Here is a 27,951-nt window from a genome sequence, read left to right as displayed (position 1 = left end):
TGGCTGTCGTAAAGCTGCCCGCGGATTCGCGACAGTTAGAGGAGGCGGGCTAATAGAGGCTGGGACTTGTCTCCGATTGGTCGCTCTCCCTTCGTCCCCACTCCGCTTCCCCGCGGCGGTTCTCCAGGCTCCACCCCCAGCCTGGAGACTCTAAGCGGTTGCTAAGAGACACTGTACTACGAATGGGGCTTCTCCGCCTGCTGAGGGAGGGGCCGGCGAGGCCTTCCGTGGAGTACGGTGGCCTGGAGTGGGCAGCTGTGGGCACGAGTGGCCGGGCGATGGCTGCGTGGCCCGGCCGGATGGCAGCCAGGTAAGCAGGAGCCCAGGTTGAGCTGGGTGGCTGGAGCGACACGTGCGTGGCAGGCTGAGCGACAGGCGAGGCGACAGGGCCGAGAGCAGGCGAGGAGGGCCCCTACTCGCCGTCGCTCTGCGGTGCTTCTTGGAAGCGAGTGGCGATGTTTGGTGCATCTGTCGGTCTCTGAGACCCGGTTAGCTTCCAGGCTGCCTCGCCCAGCCTGCGAGAGAGCACGCTCTTTGGGATCGCGAGGCGGGTTCAAGGGCTTGCCTGCGAGGATAGCGACCCTCGCGGTTTCTTGTGAATGAAAAGAGCTGGGGGGGGGGGGGGGGACGCAGAGTGGGCACATTGATACATTGTTTAAATGCATTGATTCTTTTAGCAAGTGTCTACTGGGTTGACACTACTCTAGTTGTTGGGGAGACTTTGTGAACTTTCCTTTCTTTGTTTCTTTTTTTTTTTTTCTTTTATCTTAACAAGAGAAGATGAAACTGCAAAATGATTAGGAAAAAAAAAAAAAACCCACAAAGTAATGGAATACAGTTTGACTAGGATGCGCTGGACTCTTTGGATTGTTAGCCAGGTCTCTCAGAGAATGACATTTATGCTCTGTGAATGACAAAAAAACAAAAAAACAAAACAAAACAAAAAAAAACAAAAAAACTATCCAACAAAGATCTGAGGGAAGGCCTTTACAAGCAGTTAATCTGAAGTGCAAAGCCTTTGGTACTGGAATAAGTTTAGGGGAACTGTGACTGAGTAAGGGGAAGAAAGATGGAAATGAGATTAGGGGGTGTGGGCAGGCTGCAGATTTTGCAGGAATGTATAGGTCATGCCAGAATGATTACCGTTTCTATGTTTTGCATTGATCACTTAATAGAGAAAGCTGTTATGGGGGATTGGATTCCTGGGGATGATGTAACCTATTGCGATATTTTGTTGCAGGTGGGAGTCAGTGTTCGATTTGCCTCAGGGTCTTTTTTTCTAGGCTGTTACTCGGATAAAAAGTATTCCTTTGGTGTCTTTCATGGGAGTAACCTCTTATGTGGACAGACTAACTTCGCTTATTCCTAGAGAAGGTCATAAGTAAGAATAGGGGTTTGATGTGGTACCAAAACTGAAATATCTTGAAGACTATAATACTATGGCTTTGACAGGGAGTTTTGGGCTGGGCTGTCTATTCCTGACTTGAATATATACAAGAGTAAATGAAAGACAACTGAATATGATATCCTCAGAAAAGGGGTTAGTGAAAGCCCAGGTTATCTTCTAATTGAAGAAGTCTTTGGGGGCCTCAGAGAAAGCATACAGATTATTAGCTTGTGGGCACAGAAGTAAAGAGACCCCAAAAGGCAGATCTTAAATGTCCTGCAAGGCCATGTGTTTTTGGAGTTTGGGACATCATCCTAAGAAAAATAGAAAGGTTTTTCAGAATGTGGATGGGTGTATTGTAAGCCAAGATACAACTACTTAGGAAGGGATCTGTCCATGTCAAGGGTAGATAGAAATGGTTCACTGTAACCATTGGCATGGAATGAGTTGAGTTGATGTTCAGGGATAAATGTTTGTGGGTCTTCGCTCTCCAGGCGGAGTTCTGTAGGAGGCATGTGGGTTCTTCCTTACAGACTCACTGTTAGTATTCAGTGGAAGCCAAACACTACATTTTGAAATGTAATTTTTTTTTCCCTCTGTACTGACTGGTTTTGTGTGTCAACTTGACACAGGCTGGAGTTATCACAAAGAAAGGAGCTTCAGTTGGGGAAGTGCCTCCATGAGATCCAGCTGTGGGGCATTTTCTCAGTTGGTGTTCAAGGGGTGGAGGGCTCATTGTGGGTGGTGGCATCCCTGGGCTGGTAGTCTTGGGTTCTATGAGAGAGCAAGAGGGGAAGCAAGCAAGTAAGTAACATTGCCTCCATGGCCTCTGCATCAGCTCCTGTATCCTGACCTGCTTGGGTTCCAGTCCTTACTTCCTTTAGTGATGAACAGCAATGTGGAAGTGTAAGCTGAATAAACCCTTTCCTCTCCAACTTGCTTCTTGGTCATGATGTTTGTGCAAAAATAGAAACCCTGACTAAGACAGCCTCTTTCTCACGATGCTGGGCAGTGGCAGCCAGCCACCGCTGGCAAGCAGCTGCACTATCAGGACAAACTATCCAGGATTTGTTGGTATATTGTGTTTTTACATCCCCTCATGTCTATAGAAGGCCTCACTATGTCTCCTCTACACATACAGCTATGGTTTCTCACAGCATTTAATAATGGACACGAGAGATTCTGTATTTTTATACAATAGGTTTGTATGAACTTTGCCCACCCGTAAGCTAATGTGAGTGCTATATACATGGTCAGTAAATTAGGCTACAATAAGTAGCTTTGCTGCTTATGGTGTGCTTATGGGAACGTAGCCCCATGATAAGTCAATGAGTATCTATACAGAGCCCAGAAAAGAACTAAACCCTAACTTGCAAAAGTCAAATTGAGGACATAAAAGTTCATGGAATTATTCTGCAAGGGGAAGTGGGGAGGGCTGAACTCTGAAAAGTCCTGACAGTGAGAGCCCAGGAGAGAAAGTAGATCCAGAGAGGGTGATGAAGAAGGCCTCTCTGGACATGGAGAAGCCTTGTGTGTGCTTTTAGAAAAGGCAGGTATTTTTAAAATGGAAAAACTGCAGTTATTACCTATATGAATTAGGCCTACATTTTCTTTAGAGAATCTGTCCCTTTGGCCAGGAGCAATAAAATTTTAAGCAGAAAGAAAGAATGAAACTTGTAGAGAAGAGAAGGTTTGTTTTAACATGTGCACCCCTGGCATGAAGGCGTGTGACCAATGTAGGTAAATGATTAAGTTACCATTGTCTCTAGTGAGCCCCACAGGTTTCTCTCCCTCTGTTCAATATAACCTTTTCAGAAAATAGAAGTTCTTAGAACATCTTTAAATGTTTACACTTATGTATTTAATGTGTATGTGCGGGGATGTGCATCACCATTGTGCACATGTGAAGGTCAGAAGACAGCTTGCAGGCTGTTCTCTCCTTCCACTATGTGGGTTCCAGGGATTGAACTCAGGCTGCCAGGCTTGGCAGCAGGCTCCTTTAGCCACTGAGCCACCTTGTCAGCCAGGAGAACATCTTTAATAACTGTTTACTTAGATTAGAAAATATGAGAGCCGGGCGTGGTGGCGCACGCCTTTAATCCCAGCACTCGGGAGGCAGAGGCAGGCGGATTTCTGAGTTCGAGGCCAGCCTGGTCTACAAAGTGAGTGCCAGGACGGCCAGGGCTACACAGAGAAACCCTGTCTCGAAAAACCAAAAAAAAAAAAAAAAAAAAAAAAAAAAAGAAAATATGTAAGTTTAGTTTCCCTAAGAAGCAGGTTGTTCTACAAGAAGTTTTCAAACACTTCTGGCTATTAATTTAGATCAAATATATGTAGAACCTAGCACTATATAACTGCATATTCAGAGGAATAGGTGTGACTCTGCAAGCAGGTTCAGAATCTAACAACAAGCAAACAAAAAAACCTTGCAACAAACAATTTGGAAGGATTCCACATATTTTCCAAAGCTTTTAAATCATCAATGTCATCCTCAGTACTTCCTACCAGTTATCCTTTTATGAATTCAAATCTTGACATGTCTCTTTAAGATGGATTCCTGACTTACAATTAGAACCCAGCTATGCCAGGGACGTATGTTTTGGTAACTTTTGATCTTTTCACTCTACAGTGATTTACGGTAAAAGCAAAGGATTGTCCCAGACTGCTTGCAGGACAGAGCACCTTGCCTTTCAGTGCTTTGAAAACACCAACAGCACACTTATAAGTTAGTCTGGGATTAGTCTGGGATTTTTGCCTAAAGTGACTCTAACTGAAGTAGTTTTCCATAAAGTCTTGCACAAGGTCTCCTGTGCTCTCGGGGTCTGAGGATTTGAAAATGAAGAGGAACACTTGAGTCCCGTGCCAAAGGCCTTTACTTTCTACCAGGCCCATCCGACCAACCCAGCTAAACCAGAGCAGCCAGTTATACTAAGAATCAGTAATCAAGTTGAACTACATCAGGGCCACTGTGCTTGAGCCAGCATGGAAGGATGTCCTGTCATTCCTGGAAAGACACTGAGTCGGAAGCGAGCATCCTTTTATACTCTGCTTTGGTTGTTCTGCCTATAGCACACACTACCCAACTCCTTAGTATCTTCTTTATATCTTTATGTGATGTCTGAAGTTTGGCTCAAGGGTAGAGTACTTGCCTTAGCATGTGCAACACATTGAACTTAATCCTGTGCACTATAGGAAAAAGAAAAAGGGAAAACAGAATTAAAAGATATGTTACCTAATATATGAGCCATTGGTTAAAAAGATATTTTAGATCTTTACATACATTAAAGTTTTTTTCTTTTAACCATTCAGATGTAATTTACAAGTTAGTTTTAGAACATTTGCTAAGGATAAAACCAGGCAGTTTCAAAGTTCACAAAGAAGGAAAGGAAGGGGGCTGGTGAGATGGCTCAGTGGGTAAGAGCACCCGACTGCTCTTCCAAAGGTCCAGAGTTCAAATCCCAGCAACCACATGGTGGCTCACAACCATCTGTAACGAAATCTGACTCCCTCTTCTGGAGTGTCTGAAGACAGCAACAGTGTACTTACATATAATGAATAAATAAATAAATAAATAAAATCTTAAGAAGGAAAGGAAGGAGAGAGAGGAAGAAAGGACTCCGTGGCTATTGGAGGGAGAGCACAGCTTCGGAGCACACACAGCTCTGGCCCGATGCTGCCTCTGCCTCTGAGACTGGGAGATCTGGCCGCACCTGTGTGAGGGCCACTGTGCTCTCTCCGCATGGCCAGCTCAGCCATCTTCCAGTTAGAACTCCACATCTGAGTTTTTCAAGCAATGCAGAGATAACAGGAGGAACATCAGATAGCCAGAGTTTCACAGAGTGTGCTAACTAGAGAGCCCTGACTTGCTTTATTGACTTTGGCTATCAGATTTTAATTCTTACATTGGAATTCTTTGACTTGAAAGGCAGTTTAGAGTGTGGGGCTTTGGAGTGGTTGGAGGTTGTTTGTCTTTGGTCTGCTTTTGTTGCATTGGGGATCAAACCCATCACCGAGCTACACCCCAGCCTTGGACTGAAGAATATTATTTATTTATTTAAGAAATATTTTAAAATTTTGCTCAAATGACCAAAGGCTAAATGTTACAAGAGTGAAAAGTATTAGCACTCTATGACAAAGAGTGAATTTAAATTAGCCAGTGCCATGCATATTCTCAGTTAAGCATTTACACAAATAACCTTTTTTTTTTTTCTTTTTTAACCATTTTGTATATATGAGAATAAGGGCAGTATTTGCGTGCAAATGCAATACAAAGATTCTGACCCCAAAAATCAGACTACAAATAATTTCAAAATTTAAAAACATTGATTTAATTTCATGATTGTTTTATCTTACCATACACACACACATTGTTGGTTTTTAGTTTAAAAAATGCTTTTTAAAAATATTTATTTATTTATTTATTTTGTGTATGTACTCATGCGTACGGAGGTCAGAGGATAACCTTTGACAGTTGGTTGTCTCTCCGCCTGGCAGGCCTCAGGGATAAACTCAGGCAGCTAATCTTTGGAGGAAAGACCTTTACCCACTGAGCTGTCTTGCCAGCCCATTTTAACTTTACTTTTTAATATAAAAGATTATATGTGGTATTATCACACATTGGCTTATTGCAACACTATATTTTATACTGTGGGCAAAATATTTTAATGTTGATTATTTACTGTGTTTTAAACTTTCAAGATTTTTTAAAACATAAAATAGCTGCATATATTTAAGTTTTATTTGAAAAATAAGTAATAATTGGTCTTTCTAGTTCCTAATAGTAAGTAAGCCCTGTCTTATTTTTTAGTCTAAGTAGTATTCTTACACAGGATCGTATTAGGCCCAGTTTTTAAATAGCTGAATGGGTCCCACATGCAGCGAAGACAGACAGCCTTCCTGGAGCACTTTATCTCACTGATGTGAAAGCCAGCCGTGCTTTGAGATGTTTTCTTACTTTGATGGAGAAAGTAGGTAGGGTTTCAGAATAGTATTTTTTCTTCTAAGATCTGTTTCTGTCTTGTGGGAATAAGTGTTTGTCTGCATGTATGTCTGTGCTGGTGCCTGAGGAGGCCAGAGGAAGGTGCCAGATACCCGGGAACTGGAGTTAGAGTGCTGTGAACCAGCACATGGGTACTGAATTTAGGTTCCTCTCAAGAACATCAAGCATGCTTAACCTCTGTGTCTTTTCTCCAGCCTGGACTATGAAATGGCGTTAGTAAGAGGACTCATTTTTGCTCCTTTCCATCATTCACAGTTTTCAGAAGTAACTTTCTTTTGGGAACCGGACAGTCCAGGGATGTGGGAGGAACACAGTGCTCTTCAGTAGGTGGTGTCTCCTGATGCAGATGTGCTGAAGAAGCTCCTAACCCTTGGCTGTGTTACCGGTAAGCTGGCTTTCCTGTTTCTGTAGCCCATGAAGTTGTTGCTTTAAAATCTTGTTTCTGTGATTGTTCAGACCACCACCTGTCTTTTATTATTCAAAGCCAATTTAAACAAGATTACATATTTTAAAGATTTATTTATTATTACATGTAAGTACACTGTAGCTGTCTTTTTTTTTTTTTTTTTTTCTCCCCAAGACAGGGTTTCTCTGTGTAGCTCTGATTGTCCTGGAATTCACTCTGTAGACCAGGCTGGCCTCGAACTCAGAAATCCGCCTGCCTCTGCCTCCCAAGTGATGGGATTAAAGGCATACGCCACCCCTGCCCGGCAAGATTACATATTTTAAAATTTGTTTTTAAGCGATGACTTCACTGGGGACAGCATGTCTACACAGCAGCCAAGTCAGGCATGTTGTTCTCCCTGCAGACTGTTAGCTGAAGTAGGGAGGCAACCCCAGAATCTTCCTTCAGCAGATAAGCCACAAGTCCACTGCACTGACCTCCAGTTCCTGCTGAACAAAACCTGGGCTGTTGTTTCTTGGTCCTGAGAAACTTCGTGAGAAACCTCACCATGATAATTTGGCTTTCTGACTTTGAAACAGTGGCTACAGGAACCAACAGCTTTATTTGACTATCCTTGTGTAATCTTTCAGTCAGGTGGCCTGCAGAAGTCAGTTTGGGGTGTGTGTGTGTGTGTGTGTGTACATACATGTATATGTGATTATACATGTGTGGGTTTATACCATGTGCTCATGTGGATGAAGGCCATAGGACAACCTTGGGTTTCAGAAACAACATCATTCTCATTTGAGTCAGGATCCTTCATTGGCTTGAAACTCACCAGTTAGGCTAGGCTGGCTGGCCAGTGTACCTCAGAAATCCTATCTTTGTTTCCCCTGGGGTTACAAGCATATACAACCCCATCCTTACCCCAACCCCTGCCCCTACCCCAGCTTTCTCCTCAACTACACACAGTGTTCCTTAAAGGACCCAAGTTGAGTCCCTTGCACTCACATTAAGTGGTTCACAACTGCCTCTGATGTCAACTCCATGAGAGCTGATATTCTCTTCTGACCTCTACAGGCTCCTGGTGAACACATGTGGCAGATGCATGTGCACACACAAATCTGTGTGTGTGTGCGCATACTGTTTGGTTTACTCATTAAAACATGGGTCTTATAAAGCAACATGGGTTTTTGTTTGTTTGTTTTCAATGGCTAAATATACAAATAAATCTTAATAACTCACTGGAGGAAGGAAGTTCCAACCCGAAACGTAGCAACTATGATTTGGTTGGTCTCTATAGAATCTAGGTCTTGGGAATTTTTCCTAGTAATTTGTGGTGTCTTCCCTGTATGACCACTGCTCTGTAAGCCATACTTGGCCTCTAAAGCAGTTGATAGTAGAGGAAATACTAGCTTGTGCTCTGGGTGATGAAAGGCGCTGTTCTGGATAGGACTGTGTAGGGACCTGGGAATGATGAATTGGGCCACATTAGACACAGATGCTCTCAGTGACACCCTCGTAGCTGTAGTCCAGCCGGCAGAAAGAGGGATAGGGATAAGTGGAGAAGCCGCATTGTAGATCCTGGTCTCACTGGCCCAGCGAACAGGATGCTGAGGTAAGGGACACTCACAGGACATGTGGTGTTAAAGAGCAATGAATCTTTCCCATTAAGCTTGATTCCTGAAGGACTGCTTAATCACTTCAGCAATTAAGAGTAGAAGACTGACACTTTTAATATTTATAAAATGTTCCACTTCTAGAAAATGCTTAGCTCAATGTGATATGAAGCCAGAGAACTCAGCTTTCTCACCAGTAAAATCAAATAGATTGTGCAGAAAGTTTTAGTGTCATCTTTGATCCAATTCTTAGCTCTTCCCAGATGCACAGAATCAGAATCTGGGGAGGAGGAGTGAGCATGTTGCCCACATTCTAGCAAGCCTTCCAGGGAATTCTGATGCTGGAATCTGAGAACATTGTCTAGATCATATTCAAGATTCTTCTGGTACTAAAATGAGGGGTGGTCCTGGGGCTGGAACCCAGGACCTCACATGGGGTTACAACTCAGGATCTCACATGTGCCAGACAAATCCTCTACCTCTGAGCTATATTCTAGTTCAAAACCTGTTCTAATGCCCATTCTAAATCTGTGTGGTGCATAAGAAAAGTTTGGCTTTGGAGCGGTCTAACAGCAGCTATCCTGGAAAGTTCACATCTGTAGTAAATGCTGCAGGCCTCCTGACTCCAGCTCCTGACAACCAAACTGCCATTCAGGGCTCTTTCATAGGGACTGACTGGGAGTCAGTATAGCCTCCTGGTCCTGTCAGTCCAGCTCGAGATGGCTCCTTTCCACAGTGGCCCCCTGACCGTACTACCTATGGACTTCTGTTGGGGTTTTGTTGTTGTTGTTGTTGTTTTTAAGATTTATTTATTATTATATGTAAGTCCACTGCAGCTGTCTATAGACACACCAGAAGAGGGTGTCACATCTCGTTACAGATGGTTGGGAGCCACCATGTGGTTGCTGGCATTTGAACTTCAGGACCTTCAGAAGAACAGTCAGTGCTCTTACCCACTGAGCCATCTCTACAGCCCAGACTTCTGTTGTTGAGATGACCCCGCCTCTTCTTGAGCCAGAGAGCAGTAGTTCCATTTTCAGCATCCCATTATAGGCAGTGTGGTTGGCACATGGATTTTGACAGTTTTGAATGATGTGTTCTATTCGGCAGCAGTTGTAACAGCCCGGTGTAATGAATATAGGCTTTAGCATGCAGGATCTGACTGTGACAGGAGGGTCCTGGGGCCACCCTGACATAGGCATGGTCTATGATTGCTCTCATGGCCTGGGCCTGTTTGTCACATCGTTTCTTCCTTGGTCCCTGAGGCCTCATCCTAACTATAAATATCTTAAAGGAAAGCCTGTACCTAGTAAGGTGAGACAAGAGGAGTCTTTGTCATATATTCAGGGAAGCTTGGCTGGCAAAATGGACTTTGAGAATGGCAAAGCCTTTGAGACTCCCTCCATCCAAGGTACTCATGGCCAATCTGGAATGAAGCAAGGCCGAGTTCTCAGTGGGCCTGTTTTGCTTCTTTCAACTTGGTGTAATTAGTAGGCCTTCTTGCGGCCAGCCTTTTCATACCTTCTATTAAGCATGGACACAGGTAATTATGACTCCTCTGTCTAGATCCTTATCTTGATAAGTTCAATTAGGGTCTGTTTGGACACTGCATCTTCCCTGGGAATGGCTTCCATAGTGTCTTAGTTTGGTTTCTATTGCTGTGATAAGCACCGTGACCAAAAGCAACTTGGGGAGGAAAGGGTTTCTTTCACTCTTATCATGACAGTCTATCATGACGGGAAGTCAGGTAGGAATTAAAGCAGAGACCACAAAGGAATGCTGCTTCCTGCCTTGCTTTCCATGGGTAGCTCAACTTGCTTTTTTTTGGGGGGGGGGGGGGAAATAGGGTTTCTCTGTGCAGACCTGGCTGTCCTAGAACTCACTCTGTAGACCAGGCTGACCTCAAACTCAGAGATCTACCTGTCTCTTGCCTCCCAAGTGCTGAAATTACAGGCATGTGCCACCACTGCCCGGCCAACCTGCTTTCTTTTACACTCCAGGACCACCTGCCCATGGTGGCCTCGCCCATTCTGAGCTCTCTCCTCCATCAGTCAATCAGGATAGCACTCCACAGACTTGCCTGCAGGCCATCCCTATAGAAGTAGTTTCTTAATTGAAACTCCCTTTTCCCCCATGACTCTAGCCTATGCTGAGTTGGCAGAAAATCTAACTAGTGCAAGGGTTATAGGCATGTGCCTCACTGACCCATTTCTTGGCCATGAGCAAATTCCTCATGTATAGAAGGCAGTTTATCGATTATCTGGAATTCTTTAGTGAAGTAGGGAGGTCTTGATTAAATGAGCTGTTCACTTTCTATGTGGGTAAGGTCAGGCATGGGAAAGGGACCATGGACTCTGATGGTTCTCAGTTCTATGTTGGCTACCTTGCAGAAAGGATCTAGGCCTTCTCTGTCCAGTGGGAGAGATTGATTTCCTAAAGGTATTCCTGGGAGATGTGTGTGTGTGGGTGGGGGTGACTAAGGCTATAGGGAGAGTCTCTTGGGAAGGTGGGTTTGGAGAGTGATCAGTAGGGTTAGGTAGGACATCTCCTGGTCTTCTGAGGACCCCAAAACCTGGCCATATTTGCAGTTGGAGAGGGGGAGCTGGACATGGGGACATGAAATCATCTCCGTAGGCTGTGAGAGAGCAGGGCAAATAGAGAACAGTGCTGCAGTTGATGGTTCTGGTTAGAGGCTTTGTTTGCCTCTCCATCTCAGGACCAAGCCATGAGACAAAAGAACACAGATGTTTTCAGAGTCTAGGGATCAAAATTTTCTCCAGCTTTTTTCAAATGAACCTTACCCTACCACCACCCCTATAAGGGTAAGTCTGAAGGGAAAGGAGGTGACTGTCTCATATTGAGACTGGAGATCAATTCCCTAGTCTCTAACAGACATCTTTCTAGGGGACAAAGGGCCCTAGGTTCAAGGCATTTGATGTGTAACTTTCAAAAGGAATAGCGTACCTTACTAAAGGACCTGCTGAGAGATGGTGACCACAAAAGCCATGAAAGCAGCAGAAGGCTCCTCCTTCCCACCCCAGTCTTTGACTACCACAGTAAAATGTCCTACAGAGCTGTTCAAAATGGTGACTCCTATCAAAAATGGCTGCACCACAAAATCTCCTCAGCCTGCACCCCTCACAGGTCTTGTCCAAGGTGGTGCACAGCCTTTCCAGCCCCTCAAGGGCTGTCCATGGTGTCAACACCTACCACACCTTTCCTGCCTTAGCTTACAGCTTTCATGAGACACCATTGCTGTCCCATAGAAGCTGTCCACAGTGGCAGCACCTCCTCTGCAGAATCTTTCTCCTTTCCCTACCCCCAACAGCCCCACAGAGATGGCTCCTCTGCAAAAGCTGGCTGCAGCCAGGAAGGACTTCCCACCTTAACCCATGGGCCCAATGCAGGGAAAAGTGGGTGAAGAAAAGCCACCAATCCCTGAGCAGGAAAACCCACCAATCTCTCAGCTTCTCACAAAACCCCACCAATCCTTAAGCTTCCCCAAGGTCAGGACTTCAAATCCCACCAATCATACTCTAGAAACCTCTGCCCTGAGAAGCTCCACCCACTGAGAATTCCTATATAAGCACTGCCCCTTTGGACTCCCTGGTGTCTGCTCCTGGGAGCAGAGGGGTAGCCATCCCTGGATTCATCCCTACACATCCTGGACCTTCCAATAAAACTTTGATGAGATTTCCTGCCTGGGTGACTCATTGGAAGAAGGCAAGAAGAGACATGATAAGGAGAAGAGGAGGAGTAGAACTGAGGCCCCTGAGCTCCTCAGCTCAGCTGGGGACACACTCCCCTGGGAGCTGTAACATTTCTGCTGAGGAGGCCTCCCTCAGAGCTATGTGGTTCCTGGGCTCCTGTGTCTCGGGAGTCCCTTCACTGGGACACCTTCTCCCCTCTGAGCTGATGGTTCCTGGGCTTCCGAGTCCCAGGATACACTTCCATACAGGCAGAAACACTTAGTGTCCTCAAGAGACCTGAGGTTCAGATGTCAGAGAGAACATTTAACTTACTTAAAGGACATCTTGGCACTGGAACCAACAGTTACAGTGAGGGACACTGAGTACATGAACCAGAATCTACAGTCATCCTCAGGGGGAGGGCAGTCAGAAAAGATGGAACGAGAAACAACAGGGCCTTGAGAGGTAGTCACCACAATGGTGGGAAGAACTGGGCATGAAGAGAGGCAGGAAACAGTCCTTTCTTCCTTAGAAACTAAGCAGAAGGCCTCAGATCCCACCAGAGTTGTCTTTAGTTGGTGCCTGTTAGTTAGGGAAGTCCTTCTGTTTAGAGGTGTAACATAGCTCTGGTTCCCCACTACCGTAGGGCTATGGAGTTTGAGAGAAGAGAGGCCTTTGTTCCACAAGGAACTGGTTTCAGCCAGGAATCTTTAGCTGTCCTCATTCTTCAGTGGAGTACTACAAAGGCCCTGGGGCAGAGACAGAACTCCCAGAGGAACTGTAGCCTCTCACCCCCAAGGACAGTGGTGAGAATGCCCTGAAGGGAGGAAACCTGGCCCTACTGGGAAGTTGTCCCGAGGAGAGGCTTTCAGATGTCTCCAAGCTCTTCCATATTTAGCATACGGAGGGTCCCTAGAGATGGAAGCTGTAGTTGATGTACCCCAGAGTCCATGCCGACAGATGCGATATGAGTCAGATTCATTGGTGGTGAAAAGAATTCACCACTTAATATCAGAGTAGAAAAGAGGAAAAACACTTCAAGGGAGCAGTGGGCTGGGCAAGAACAGAACTGGCTGCAGCAGGGTGGTGGACTGTGGTATGCAATGAAGGCAGTTGTGATTGGTCGATGTTCAGCCTGCCTAATTTGGTAAACCACTAATCCTTGCTTATTTCCCACAGCTTATGATGTCTCAATGGGTTAGGAACCAGAATCTTGGAGGACAACCTTTGTTTGGAGTGCTTCAGGTTCTGCATTGAGTATCATAGACAGCATCTGAGCTATGTAACTGCTTGGGCTGAAACTAAAGTCGAACCATTGTTGACTTAAGCTGAGGCTCACTCCTGAATCTCTTGGCAAACTCTAGCCGCCAATTTGTATAAAGTCGATCTTTTATTTTTAATAGCATTGGCTATACAGATAGACATGGGCAGTTCTTTAGTGATCACATTTTCTAACGAAGGCTTCAGAGTTCTATCATGTCCTAGGAAACTTGGGGTTTTTGCATCAGAGTCGTCTATAACCAAGGTTGACCTCAAACTCACAGTGTACCAAAGTTGATCTTTGTGTCATTGTTAGTATTATTACAATATTTATGTAGAGACAAGGTTTGGCTGTATAAAAAACCCAGGCTGACCTTAAACCACTTTTTACAAATTCATTTGATTGTGTGTACACTCTTGCACACGTGCAAATTGAAGGAAACTCGTAGGCGTTGGTTCTTTTTCACCATGTGGGCTCCAGGGGTCAGACTCAGGTCATTGGGCCTTGATTAGCTGAGCCATCTCACTGGCCCCAAGGATGTTAGGACTCCTCTACCCCCATGTCCGTCTATGCCTCCACCAGGCCCCAAGAGCTGAGGTATATACATGAACTACCGTGCTCATATTGTTGATTATTTTACTTATTGATTTATTCGTTTTTGAGAGAGGGTCTCACTATGTAGCCCTGGCTGGTCTGAAACTCACTGTGTGGACAGACCAGGCAGGTCTCAAACTCACAAGAGATCTTCCTGCTTCTGCCTCCCAGATTCTAGGAATAAAAGTGTGGACCACTATGCCCAGCTAGTTTCTAGAAATATTTTAAATGTACTTTCTAGTACAGTCCTGTCCAGTTTTTGGTGTAGAGACTTTAAGAGTCAGGGTCTTAGTATAATTGGGCATGGTAACTTAATCTTATACCCCAGCATTCAGGAGCTTTAACAAGAGAACCATGAGTTCGAGGCTGTCCTAGGCTACAAAGTGACTATAACCCTTCACAAAATTAAGGTATTTTGTTTGATTATTTTTATAGTTCTGAAAGTTGATACCAGGCAAGCATTCTACTATTGCGCTTCATCTCCAGTCTTCCCTCCCTCCTGCTTTTGATGCAGGGCCACCCTAAGTTTCCCAGAGAGGCCTTGTTCTGAGTATGAGATTATAGGCATGTGCTGTTTTATTCAGCTAAAATTTCTGGTTTCTTTTAATATATACGTTTTCTTTGAGGTCATTGTAGAGTCATGAGCAGTTTGAAGAAAGATGCAGCAAGACCCTATGTAGCTTTTTCCTGATTTTTTCCCAAGGGCATCATCTTGCTCAACACAACAGAATCTTAATTGATACAACCTACCTGCCTCCCTCCAATTTCCCTCTTTATCTGTGCGCATATATTTGAAGGTTTGCCTAGCTGTGTGTGATTTTTGTTAGCCCTGGCATGCCTCCTGTTATCCTTCATAGCCCCACCCTCTAAGGAGGTGGAGCCCTCAGCCGGAGACTGACTTCCATCTGTATTACATTGCCCATTTGCTCTTCAGGAATAGAAATAATACACAGCTTCTATGATTGCCCCTTTCCCCCACATAATCCCTGTGAGAGCCATCTAAGGCCGCTCAGGTAGTAATAGGGTTTTGTTGATGATGAAAAGTTATTTCATGGTGTGGCTCCACCGCTTTGTTTCCACACACCCAGTGAAGGGCATCTTGTGCAAGCTTTTGTGTGCATGACTTTATTTTTCTGGCATGAATGCCAACTTCCCAGTTGCTGGGTCATCTGGTAACTAGATGTTCAGCTTTTGAAGAAACTTCCAGATTAATTTACAGAATAGCTGTTATAGCAGGATTTAGTTTCTATACATCTTTGCCAGCATCAGCTGCCTCTTGTTATTGCAGCTATTCTAAGAATGGTATTCTTTTTAGTTATTTTTGTTTCCTGTTGTGGTAGGAGAATAGTCACTTGCCAATGGCAGCTAGTACGGAGGACACTTTAAAATGATAGCCCTGGGTTATAGAGACCTCGGCTTTTTTGGAATACTCTCGCCTTGGATGGCATTTTTCTGTAATTGCTGACCTAGGGGCAGGTGGATGATCTCTTTAGTGAACACTTTCAGTGACTCAGGTTAAAAGGTCAGGTAAAATACTGACAGGGGTGATAGCCATGCTGGCCCAGAAAGAGGTGTTGGTGGGCACTGTGGTCCTCCAGGAAGGCTTCTCCAGTGCTTCCTGAAGCTTTTTGCTCAGAGATAATCCTCGGTTTGTAAATGTGCAAAACAAGTCTCTTTGCAGTATGCATGGGATTCCTCAGGATTGTCTTCCGCTTCAAAATCAGCTTCTGCCTGGCTCTTCTCTTCTGCATCACAACTGCATTTTTCCCCTCTGTTCTTCAGAGAGAGCTCAGCACTGGTGAATAAGTGAGGGGATTGAGGAAGCAAGTGGCTGCTGAGGGCAGACAGACAGACAGACACTGCAGTCCACAGTGTTCTTCATGCAGCAATTCCCAGCTCTACACTCATAACTAGGTGACACCTTGGGGACCACGGGCAGCAGCCCCCATGCGGGGCTGAATCTAAACTGACTTATCCCTCTGAATCTAAACTGACTTATCCCTCTGGCCTCTGCAGATTCCAAGATAGGTGAGCTCCATCAAATTTCTGATTCCCATTTGCTGGGGGGAGGTAAGGCTGCTAGGGACCCCTTCTGTTTCTGAATAACTGGTAACACCCAATGGCAGTTTCTTTGAGGACTGTTAGTTATGAACTGACTTCAGAAAGTCAGTTCTTGGCTCAACAGAGCCATGTGGTTGCATTAGAAGAATGGACATTCCAAGTACAGTATTATAGAATTAGAATCAGTTCTGATTTTTGTGTTTTTACGGTACTAACTCTTTGTACCTGTGCTTGAATATGCTTGGCTCAGGGAGTGACACTATTAGGAGGTGTGACCTTGTTTCAGGAAGTGTGTCACTGTAGGGGTAGGCTTTGAGCCTCTCCTTTTAGCTGCCTGGAAGTCAGTCTTCTTCTGGCTGCCCACAGATCAAGATGTAGAACATAAGGGTCCTCCAGCACCATGCCTGCCTGGATGCTGCCATGCTTCCCACCATGATGATAATGGACTGAATCTTTGAATTTGTAAGCCAGCCCCAAAATAGATGTCCCGTATAAGAGTTGCCTTGGTCATGGTGTCTCTTCACAGCAATGAAACTCTAACTAAGACAAGTACCTTTGCTTATTTTCTTTCTTTCTTTCTCCCTCTACCAGGGATTGAATCTAGAACCTTACACATATTGATCATGGACTCAACCACTGAGCAATAGTCTCAGCTTCATAGGATTTTTTAGAAAGCAAATATTTTAATTTTGTTTGAGTCTAGCGCTTCAAAATCTGCTTTATGTACCATGTTTCTGGAAGAGGTTGTTGAAAGATGTTTTGTGTACTGTGTATTCTTTGACAAGAGGTCAAGGCTTTGTATTGCTTTTTTTTTTTCTAAAAGGATAATTTTTTACATCAGAAAAATGTAACAGAGTCAGTGCACATCATGTAAGGATTAATTTCAGATTTTATGTCCATGTCCTAATTAGACATCTCCAATATTCTTTTTCCAGAGTGGGTGTCCTCCCTTGTGTGCTCCATAGAGGTGTTGTTTTACAGCCTCACATACAGAGGTTCCCATACCAGACAGCTAGCTTTGACCACGTTTTGACCGGCGTGCCTTTGGCATGGGCATCTCTCTCCAGAGCTGCGTAGCATTTCAGTTTGCAACCCACGGGCAACCACTGAAGTGACACAGTGTGGCTAGTTGATTCCGTAGTCTGCTTTTTTAGGTTTTCTTTTCCTTTAATGCAGCACTTTTTCTGGGGCAAGACAAGCATTTTTCCTTCAGTAGTTTTCAATTTCAATGCTGTAATTTTTGTTCATTTGTTTGTTTTGATCACAATGAATCATGTCTGAGGTGCAATTGAAGTTTTATGCGAGGCCCCAGCAGAAGCACCCCAGCACTCACTGTCCCTCAGTCCGTTCTTTTCTGCTGGGCCCTGGGTACTTGTTCTCTCTTCCTTTTGTTTTTCTATTTTCTGTCTGTAATAGGAAGCCTTCATTCATATAGAGTAAATGTTTCACTCCTGAGCTCCATTTTCCAACCAAATGTGTATTGTTGTTGTCTGTATGTGTTTGTATGTGTTCATGTACATTCATACTACATATGGATATTAGAGAACATCTTGTGGGTGTCCGTTCTCTCTTTCTACCTGGAGGACCCAGGAACTGAATTCTACCATGAGGCTTAGCAGTAGACAACTGTGACAAATGACAACAGTGCTTTGAATGAGTGTGCCCACCATTCTAACAGATGCTTAAATGCTTCATTTAAACTGCACAAACTTAGTCTGACTTCTTAGAATCATTCCTACTACAGAGGCTGGGTCGTACCGTGAGAAGACAATTGGCTGCCTTACCCCGTCCCCGTTCTGATAGTCATTGGTAATGACTTTAACCTGCTCGCCTGCTCGCCGAGAGGATGGTTGTGAAGAATGACCAAGGAACAAGGAGAGATTTCATTCTCACTTAGTCAAGTGTGAGCTAATAGCAAAAGTGTTGAAAGTATTTCTATTGCTATATATGACATTGAAATGAAAGTGCATTTGTTGTTGAAGTTTTTAATCTTAAGAGATGAGCATATGATAATAGTTAAAGTCTAAAATATTCTAAGTATCAGTACTACTAAGAAAAAAAGAATTATGAAAAGGGATTTGGACTTTGAAATATAATATGAAGGCCAATTTCTGACATGTAACTGGAAAAATATGTAACTTCAGGTTTTAATATATAAATTGGAAGTGGAGGTATGTCTCTGTGAGTTTGAGACCAGCTGGTCTACATAGTGGGACTCTGCTGCAGAACAATGGATCAAGCAAACTAAAAAACAAAACAAAAACAATCAAACTAACAAGAGAGTAAGAAAGGTATGCTTATGGTCCACAAGCATACATGAAAGCAAAACACCCATTCACATAAATTTTAAAGAGATTGACAAAGTCAGGACCCATAAATGAGCTACACTGTAGAAGGGTGGCCCAGTGTGAGTGCTAGCCTCATAACCTTTCCTCCAAGAAGGGGAATTAAACATGTGCAGGGTTGCTGTTTTGTCTTATTGACTGTGTCCTTTGCCTTACAGAAGGTTTGCAATTTTATGAGGTCCCATTTGTTAATTCTTGATCTTACAGCACAAGCCATTGGTGTTCTGTTCAGAAATTTTTCCCCTGTGCCTTTATCTTCGAGGCTCTTCCCCACTTTCTCCTCTATAAGTTTCAGTGTCTTTGGTTTTATGTGGAGTTCCTTGATCCACTTAGACTTGAGCTTTGTACAAGGAGATAAGAATGGATCAATTCACATTCTTCTACATGCTAACCACCAGTTGAGCCAGCACCATTTGTTGAAAATGCTCTTTTTTTCCACTGGATGGTTTTAGCTCCTTCATGAAAGATCAAGTTGACCATAGGTGTGTGGGTTCATTTCTGGGTCTTCAATTCTATTCCATTGATCTACCTGTCTGTCACGGTACCAGTACCATGCAGTTTTTATCACAATTGCTCACAATTGTATAGCTTGAGGTCAGGGATGATGATTCCATCATAGGTTCATTTATTGTTGAGAATAGTTTTTGCTATCCTAGGTAAAAATTTTGATTTACCCCAGTGGATTTAAACTGGGGCATCTAACAATGTCTGCAGACATTTCTAGTCGCCGGAATCTGGTGCCTGATGCTGTGGTGTTTTGGCTGGGAGATGGCAGAGGTTTGAGAAAGATTGGGTGAGGGCAGGGGTTGCTTACCAGTCTGGAGTGTGCTTGCAGCTCCCCGTATAAAGGAGTCTGGCTCCCCTTTCAACAGTACCGAGATCGAGAATGAGGCAGCCATCATGAAGTGTTACAGGAAAGCTGGTGTTTTTCACCTGGGCCTGGTGATACCAGCCCATGATCTCAGATACCTGGGTGTCTGATGCAAGAGGATCATAAGTTCAAGGCTTCCTGAGCTACAGAGTAAGATCAAGGCCTGCCTACTACTGCAGGCAGCTTACAGAGTTCCCACCTCCAAACAAAAATTAAAAGACAAGTCTAGGGATGAAGCTCAGAAGCCTAGCATGCATAAGCACACTCATGCACAAGCACAAATGTACTCACACCCTTTTGCACACACATACCCAAACAAAATTGAAACAACACTATAAAGAGTTTTATGTTCTGATATTTACATGTAAAGGGTGCATTTCGTCATTGTGATTTTAAAGTGTTAGAATAATTTCATTTGAGGAGTCCAACAACTACTGTTATCTCTAACTTGAGACTTCCGAAGTGAACATGGTCTTGTTTCACTTGTAATACAGCTTTAACACCCATGATTATAAATTACCTTTTCTGTTTCAGGCTTCACTGAGGAAACATCTTAGAGATCCATTGTAATTCTAAGTCTTCAATATTTACTCCTGTGGCTGTTGACTCTCTTATGAGATACATTTTGGATATCAAAATGGAAGTGGTTCAAGAAATTTTGGATCAATTATACAGGAAAGTACTTCTTGGAACCACTCTTGAAGATGACGTCCATGGTTACGTCTTCTATCTCAACCCAGATCTCTCAGAACAAGATGGCTGTCCAACCTTCCCTGTAGCTCAGTCTAATGCCAGTGGTGTGCTGGATGGCATGGCAGGCCAGCATGGGCCATCCTCCCATGAGGTGGCCATCCTTTCTGGAGCACAGGAGTGTCCTAAGACACAGCTTCAGATGGACGGGGCCTGGGAGGTGAAGCTCCTTCAGTTAACAGTGATTGACATGATGCTGAGCCGGGCACTGTCTGATGAAACGGAGACCCATGCAAAGGAGGGGTACAGAGAGATAACTGAAGTCCTTTTGCAGTCTGTTGAACTTGATTCCAAATTGGTGAGCCATTTTTAAAAAGACTAAGATACTAAGTAAAGTTGTTAAGGCTTCAGCAGTGTGGCAAACGGTGTTTGTTTTGCTGTAGATGTGCATGCTCCAGAATTCTGACAAGTTGTTGTCCCACATGGCTGCGAAGTGCCTCGCCTCACTACTGTATTTCCAGCTGAGAGAGAAGGTCAGAGAAGCCAGCACGTTTGTTATTTCTCTTAGTGTTTTAAAGTTCACATATTTGAGTTAATAAGATACTTTCACGCACAGTAACGTGCAAATCCAAAAATGTAGGAATGAAATAAGATTCTACCCCCAAGAATAAAGAAGAAACTGCTTGCAGAGGCCACCTGAGGCAGATCCAGCATCTATTGTCTTCCTGCTCTAATTGCTTCTTTCTTAAAATAACACTTTGAATATGCAAGATGTTTATGGTAGAATATTTAGATAGTAGAATGAAGAATAAAGAAAAGAAAGACATTGTGTATCATTACTAAATGACATGTGAATATTTTCATAGTTCTTTTTATCCTTCACTTCTATCCTGTGTTGCCTTTCCTGCCATAAAGAGTATTAGAATATTTTCCTTCTTTGTTTTGTCAAAGCATACTTTTTTCAAGCAAACAAGTAAACAACATTTTGTATGTTGTGTGATAGTTTCTTATTACAAACAAAATAATAACTACCCTTTTTTTCCCTCATATGTAGAAAATGTTAAATAATTCCTGGGTCACTTTCTGCCAGAAGCATCTCTCCGAGTCCTCTGAGAGTGGCGAAGCAGTGCGTTGCCTCTGGATCCTTACAGCTGTGATAAAGGAGATCCTTAAAGACACACATTCACAGAGAGCAGGTAGAGAGCCTGTCCACACAGGATCACCACCTCAGGGACTGGGCATTTATAATGAAGAGTAAAACTCATGTTATATTCATCTCTCTTGAAGTATGAAAAATCTACACTCTTGCCCCTGATTTTTTTATTGAATATAACCTTGGAGTGGTGTGTGGTGTATGTATTGGGTGTATGAACATATGCATATGGATATGTGTGTGCTTGTAGAGGCTAGAAGTCAATCTTGGGTGTCTTCCTCGATGTTTTTCCCATATATTTATTGAGCTAAGATCTCTCAGTGAGCCCAGAGCTCATTCGCTGAGCCAGGATGGCTGCCAGTGAGCTCCAGCACTACCTCCCAGCGCGAGTGTTACAGTTGTGTGCCACCGTATCTGGCTTTGCCATGGCTGCTAGCCATCCTAACTCAGTACTTCAGGCTGATGCAGCAAACACTTTACCAGATGAACTATCTCTCGAGCACTGGAGGTAACCTTTTAAAAAAGAAATGAAAACTTAATCATCAGCCATCTCTTGTAAAGTCTGCCCATATTCATAAAGCATGCATTAAGTTTTACTAATTAGCTGTTAATCTGTGTATTCTCCGTTGGTCTTATTAGAGGCAACTATTCTTAAACCTATTTTTTTAATCTTACAAAGTTATTTACACACACATACACACAAGTTAAATTGTAAACTTTTGTTTTAAGAAAGCTGTTGTTTCTCCTGTTGCTTATAACTCCTGTTTTATAATTACAGAAAGTCTAAAGCAGCTCTTGACTCCTTTTGACATTACTTTTGAAGTGTTCTACAATTCCTTATTTTCTCAGCATTTTGGAGACTTCCAGAGCCCCTCTAACATAGCCAGCAGCCTGATGTGCTTTCTGGAGCTGCTTGAGCTTCTCGTAGCCTCCAGAATCCACCTGAAACTGCACTTCAGGAGCCAGAGGATGCTATTTTTGAAACCCCATGCTCTAGATATTCTTGCCTGCCCTATTCCAGCTTTTATAAAAAGGAAGTTGGTTATACTCATCAAAAAGTGCCTTCTCTGTAAAGTGGGCGAAGACCTCTGCCGGGAACCTGCACCCTCCCTGATGTCACCAGATCATCTTCTGGACAGTGACATGCTCACTTTAGCTGACGCACTTCTGCACGCTATACATGTGGGATTGTGGAAGGCACTGGCTGTTTCTGGAAAGCCTTCCTGCTTTGGAGGGGATGAAGTTCAACCTGGATGCAGACTCAGGACTGGTCCTGATCACGTGACCCTGAGAGCAGCAAGCTTAATTACAGTGAAGTCCTTAGAAATCAAGTCCCAGAATTGTACCTCAGCAGCTGAGATGAAAGGTATTCTCTAGGCTCCTTTTTATTCAAAATTCTATACAATTCAGTTTTCACTTACGAAGAGGGACTCATGACTATTGAGTACTAAGGCTAGTGTCATCTCAGTGATTTAGCTGTGTTTTCCTGGCTAAACTTAGGCAATACTTTTTTAAAGGTAAAGGGTGTTGTAAGGGACTGGAATTTCAAGAAGCATGTGAGCTTTTTTATACAATTAATATGCCTTGGATAATGAGTACAAAAATAGTTGCTATTTGAATCACTACTAAGCAAATGGAAGTCAGCTCATATTTAATTACATTATTCATAAAAGCACTCAGACTCTTCATATTGATTACTGATAATCAGAAGTTATGTTGACACTATTGGGAAGTTCTGTTGATAAAGGAATTGTCGCACATTACTTGAAAGTGACAGTCCGGGTTGAGAGTGCCGGGAAGAGTAATTTTCAGTGTGGTGTTGAAGAGGACCTGTCTTCCATGGCACCGGGAAAATGAACAGTGCAGGTCTCCAGGCAGGCTGCCTGCGGTTACTAGGAGAGCATGTCATTCTTCAGCTCTGGTGACCTCTCAGGATGATCTAGGGATCCTAGGATGTTTTAATTAGCACGATTACAGTTTATAACACTAGGTGGCATCTGTTACATAATTCAGAGGTTTGAGTTGCAGTTAAACTCCCAGAAGTCTAGATTTTTGCCATACTTGTACTTTCCTTTGGTTCTTAAACAAACAAAAGGAAGGAAGATTTTTCTGTCATTTTGAAGCTATTTCTTTTTATGACTTAGCAGTCTATAGTTAGCAGAAAGCTGTGGTCACCAAGGAAGAGGCCTTTGCCCACTCAGTTTTATAACCTGCTGTCATCGTGAGATCACATAGTTATCTCTTAGACAGTGACTAGATTTTGGCAGGTAGATGCCCAGACCATACCTTTTAAACTTGTGTCCTTCCATAAGTCACCTTTGCTGTCCTTAGTTCTTCGTTTGTGAATCAGATAATACCTCGTCTGGGGCTTTCTGAGAGTGTGGATTACAGTAATGCATACACAAATTTGCATATGGACAAGATGGTATTTGTGTGTTTATAAGCATTCCCTGAACTTCAAAATTTCTGTCATTTGAAGTTGCCTTGCAGACGTTCATGTCCGAGCTACTGGACTTCTTAAAGCCTCACCTCCAGCCCTCTCTGCAGCCACACAACCCATGCGAGTGGCTGTCCAGGGTCTTCATAGAGCAGGACGATGACATGCTGGAGGCTGCCAAAGCCTCCCTGAGCATCTACCTCCAGCTGACCAGGTTTGTGTATTTCTAGTAACTTGGGCTAGAAACACACATCAGAAAGTGGGTTTCTTTCTGATGCATTCTTCTTTTCCCTACTGGGGTAGACTCTCTTGTGATTTCCTCCTGCTTCAGCTCTGCCTTGCATGAAAATGGATGCGATTTGCATTATACTCTGGCATTGCCTGTGTGATCAGGGGAAGCCAGTACCAGCTCTGAACCTCAGCTGGTGGTTAACATTGTTTTTAAACCTCCAAGACTACTTGTCTGAGTTAAGCTTCTACCTGCTGTGTTTTGCCTTGTCAAAGTGACTGCAAATATAAAGAATCAAAGGAGCTTTTCCAAACTGCCATTTCATACACTGACACCTGGGCTGTTCCCCCTGGAGGCACATTGCTGGGACACTGCCACCCAATTGTGTTTCTGCTCTATCCTTGCAGCAGTGTGAGAATTGCTTCTGAAGCTGACAGTGCTGATCCTTTCCATTATTTCAGCCCTGCTTCATTTCCCTCTCCCTTGGCCTGGGAGAGGGCTTTCACACTAATGATTGGCAATGCAGCCTGCTCTTGCTACATTAGAACCAGCTGGCAATGGCTCTCTATTTCTTTCTCTCTCTGTGTGTCCTGTCTTTGTCTGTGTGTGTGTGTATGTGTGTAGTATATATGTGTGTGTAGTGTGTGTGTGTGTGTGTGTGTGTAGTGTGTGTGTGTGTGTGGTGAGTGTTTGTATGTGTGGGTGTAGAGTGTGTGTGTGTGTGTGTGTGTGTGTATGATTAATTTGCTGAGGGCAGCAATACTGCTTTCCATCTGTGAGTGTTTGGGGCCAGTTTCAAAGGTGTCACTCAAGTGCAATGCTCAAAGTGTTTCAAAGGTTCTACTCAAGAAACAGAAGTCCTGATGGAAAGTTCAAGAGTGGATCTTGATTGCACTCGGCACTGCCCTTTTACTCCTCCTCTGGTTTATGTGAGTCTCACTGCTTTCGCTTCTGTTCACAGTGTGGAGAGAGGGAGATTTCCATGCCTTGGGTATGAAAAATGTCACCATGCTAAGGTTTTCTTGTTTGTAAATGACAGAGACCAATTCAAATTGTTTTAAACAAAAATAGAATTTTTTTTTTTTGAGGCCTGGTTGAGAGCTCTAAGGGCATCAAATTGGCATCAGGTAAAACTGTGTATGTATGTGTGTCCGCATGTGTGTGTGCACATCTGTCTGTCTCTTGTGTCTGTCTGTGTCTCTCTGTATGTGGTTGGGTGTCTATATATGTGTGGCTGTGTGTGTGTGTGTGTGTGTGTGTGTGTGTGTGTGTGAGAGAGAGAGAGAGAGAGAGAGAGAAATCATGCTAGCCATTATTTTTCCCGATTATGATCTCACAGCCTGACTACTCCTCGGGCCTGGCCACCGGCAGCTTCAGGCTTCCTTTTTATCAGTCTTAGAGTTGTCATGTTTCTTAGCTGCAAAGATATCTCTGGGAGGATCTGATTAACTGTGGATCTCGAGGCCATGCTCTGATTGGTCACTCTAGGGTCACATGTCTACCCCTGATGAGATAGTTTGGTGTTGCATTTTAAACATGGACTAAGTCGTCCTGGAGAGGGGCTTCTGATGTAGAAGAAAGGACAGAAGGCTTTTGTGCAGACAGAAACTAAAACTGGTCAGTGGTGAGCAGATTCAGCTTTGATTTGTTTCCTTTTAAAGCGATATGCAAATAAGTGTGCAAACATGTTTGTAAAGACCTGTAAGCCTGAGCCCTCCCTTGTCTGCATTTTCAGAGAGTGGGATGCTTCTGCAAGTCTGACCCAAGAAAAGGAAGCGTGGATCCGCTCCACACATGGACACGGCTGTAACCCTCACTGTGTTTTCTTATTCTTCTTAAAAAATGTAGCGTTCGATTCTACCGTTCTTCTCGACTTCTTGATATCCTCAGAAACCTGTTTCCTTGAATATTTTGTTAAATATTTAAAACTGCTACAGAAAGACTGGGACCACTTTCTGTCCATCTGCAAGTTCTTTGCTGCAGTGGAATCACAATGTGGAGTGCTTGTTCATGATCCTGTCCCCTCACCTGCCCGTGGCAGAAGCACCAGCCACACAGTGCCTCATGCTCCAGCTTCTCCAATTGGAGAGAACACTTGCCCCTGGCTCCCCTGGGCTTCTGATGCCTCCTCCGAATCCCAGAGCCAGGTCATGATGCCCAAGGAAACTCACCCAGGGCCAGCTAATGGCCCACCTTCCCGGACACCACAGAGTCTGGTAGATTATGACAGCTCTGAAGCTTCTGAGGAGGAAACCACAAGTGAGCATTTAGCAAACAGCAAGCAGACATCTTTATGTCAAGAAAGGTCTGAGGAGATCCAGGGCCTGCCTAGGACATGGAGGGAGCAAAAGGAACATAGCCTGGAGCCTCAGTCGAGGCCTTTGCTCTCTGCAGAGTCCAGTTCTCCCTTCTCTGCCAAGGGTGGAGTTGCTCCAGACGGGACTGTCTGGGAAGTGGGATTGTTTCTTCGTACAGTGAAATGCCTTGAGGAGCTACACGGAGCAATTTACCGTTTGCAGGAGAAAAATCTCTTTCCATATAACCCAGCGGCACTTCTGAAGTTGTTGAAAGGTGTGGAGGCCAAGTGTGTTAACATGTGAGCCCTGGGTAGCACAGCAGCATCTGTCCGCGGCTTTGTTCTCCTTGATAGAAGGCATGTATCTAAGATAAATAAAAACAAGCAGGAACTGCAGACATGGGTGTCTGCATCTTTGCCTTACGGAGCAGAGTACTGTTTGAGAAAGGACTGTCCCGGGGCAGGTCAACTGGCCCAGCTTGCTACAGCCGAGAGCTTATGCTAGCTCAAACTACACGGAATTCGCCATGACAAATGACTGCATAGTCTGTAGCCCAAACTAAGTAAGATTTATCTTCTGAGCTCAAGAGGCCAGAAGCTTAAAATCAAGATGTGCAGTGTAATGTCCTGGGACACTGCACATCTTATCCATGATGCATCTCCATCTCTCCATGATGCATCGTTTGCTACCATGGTTATTTTCTCTTTTGTTTTGAGCATAGCTTTCCAGCTGGAGTAACATTGTCTCGTTGTAGCTTTGATTTGCCCTGCCCTGATCGGAGACACCTGAGACTCATCCTTGTCCAAAGATCCAGTTTCAAGTTGAGGAAGAAACCCTGTCTTAAGGCAGAAAAGCCTAGTCAAATAGAAGTGTGGATGTCAAAACGGTTAGGGAGACATGTTGGTGAGGCTGTGTGTTCGCAGTGTGTACTTGAATTTTTAAACTTGATTTGTCTTAGTCACAGGCCTTGCAATGTCGAGGAAAGCTTTGGACTGCAGGGCTTGGTAGCCGTTCCTGCTTCCTTTCTCTTTTCCGTTGGCTTGTTCTCAAACTCCTGTGTGCAGCCCTCTTGCCTCAGCTTCCCCTTGGCAGCTCACTACTATCTGTAATGCCTCTGGGGAGTTGACACCTTTACAGATATTCATGCAGGTAAAACACCAATGTACTGAGATAGAAATAAATAAAAATGTAAAACAAGGAGTGTACGTTGTAAAAGACAAGACTAGACATTTCACTGGACTATTACAGACCTGTAAAGAAGAATGCATTGTGTCCATGCTGTGGATATGAAACTTCTCCACCCAAAACCGAAAAGAAAATACTGGGCTTCCATTTGTTTAAGAAAAGTATTGGGCAGGAGCAGAGACATTTACATCCTCGTGTACTTATACATGTGATTACCTTTTGGTATCCAAAGGCATGGCTTCCAGGACCCATCGCTACCCCTACCATGAAACCAAAATCCATTGACAGTCTCTTTATAAAACAGCATGCGGTCTTCATACAGCCTACATACATCCACCTAGATTCACTTACACTCACACAAGATAAGTTCTGGTTGCACTGTACAGGGGAACGCCAGGGCCAAAAAGTGGGAGTGGGTGGGTAGGGGATTGGTGGGGGGGAGTGTATTGGGGACTTTTTGGATAGCATCGGAAATGTAAATGAGGAAAATACCTAAAAAAAAAATAATAATTCTAAAAAAAAAAAAAAAAGAAAGAAAGAAAGCGCCAAGTGATTTCCAAAGTGGTTGTACAAGTTTGCACTCTCACCAGCAATAGGGAAGTGTTTCCCTTGCTCCACATCCTCACCAGAATGTGCTATCAATTGAGTTTTTGATCTTAGCCATTCTGATTGGTGTAAGGTGGAATCTTGGGTTCATTTTGATTTGCATTTCCCTGATAACTAAGGCCATTGAATTGAATATTCTTTAA

The 27,951-nt window shown here is 43.8% G+C and overlaps 1 protein-coding gene across 3 annotated transcripts; it reads left to right on the top strand.

Moving 5' to 3' along the window:
• Positions 1 to 186: 186 nt before the first annotated feature.
• Lins1 (lines homolog 1) lies at positions 187 to 27,607 on the top strand. Of its 3 annotated transcripts, XM_029480183.2 has the most exons (8): positions 187 to 310; positions 6,642 to 6,771; positions 19,746 to 20,259; positions 20,345 to 20,434; positions 20,956 to 21,097; positions 21,833 to 22,420; positions 23,534 to 23,705; positions 25,456 to 27,607. In XM_029480183.2, the coding sequence occupies exons 3-8, from the start codon at positions 19,825 to 19,827 to the stop codon at positions 26,318 to 26,320; spliced, it is 2,292 nt and encodes a 763-aa protein (XP_029336043.1). In that variant the 5' UTR covers positions 187 to 310; positions 6,642 to 6,771; positions 19,746 to 19,824; the 3' UTR covers positions 26,321 to 27,607. The 3 variants fall into 3 exon arrangements, with proteins under 3 accessions (XP_029336043.1, XP_029336044.1, XP_029336045.1); XM_029480184.2 differs by lacking the exon at positions 20,345 to 20,434; XM_029480185.2 differs by lacking the exons at positions 187 to 310; positions 6,642 to 6,771; positions 19,746 to 20,259; positions 20,345 to 20,434 and having other exon boundaries at positions 20,965 to 21,097; positions 21,904 to 22,420.
• Positions 27,608 to 27,951: the final 344 nt, after the last annotated feature.

Source organism: Mus caroli, unplaced genomic scaffold (genome assembly GCF_978045245.1).
Source record: "Mus caroli unplaced genomic scaffold, Mus_caroli_1 scaffold_8, whole genome shotgun sequence".
Lineage (NCBI taxonomy): Eukaryota > Metazoa > Chordata > Mammalia > Rodentia > Muridae > Mus > Mus caroli.
Note: the sequence above shows the minus strand (reverse complement) of the source record. Positions and strands in the feature narration are given on the sequence as shown.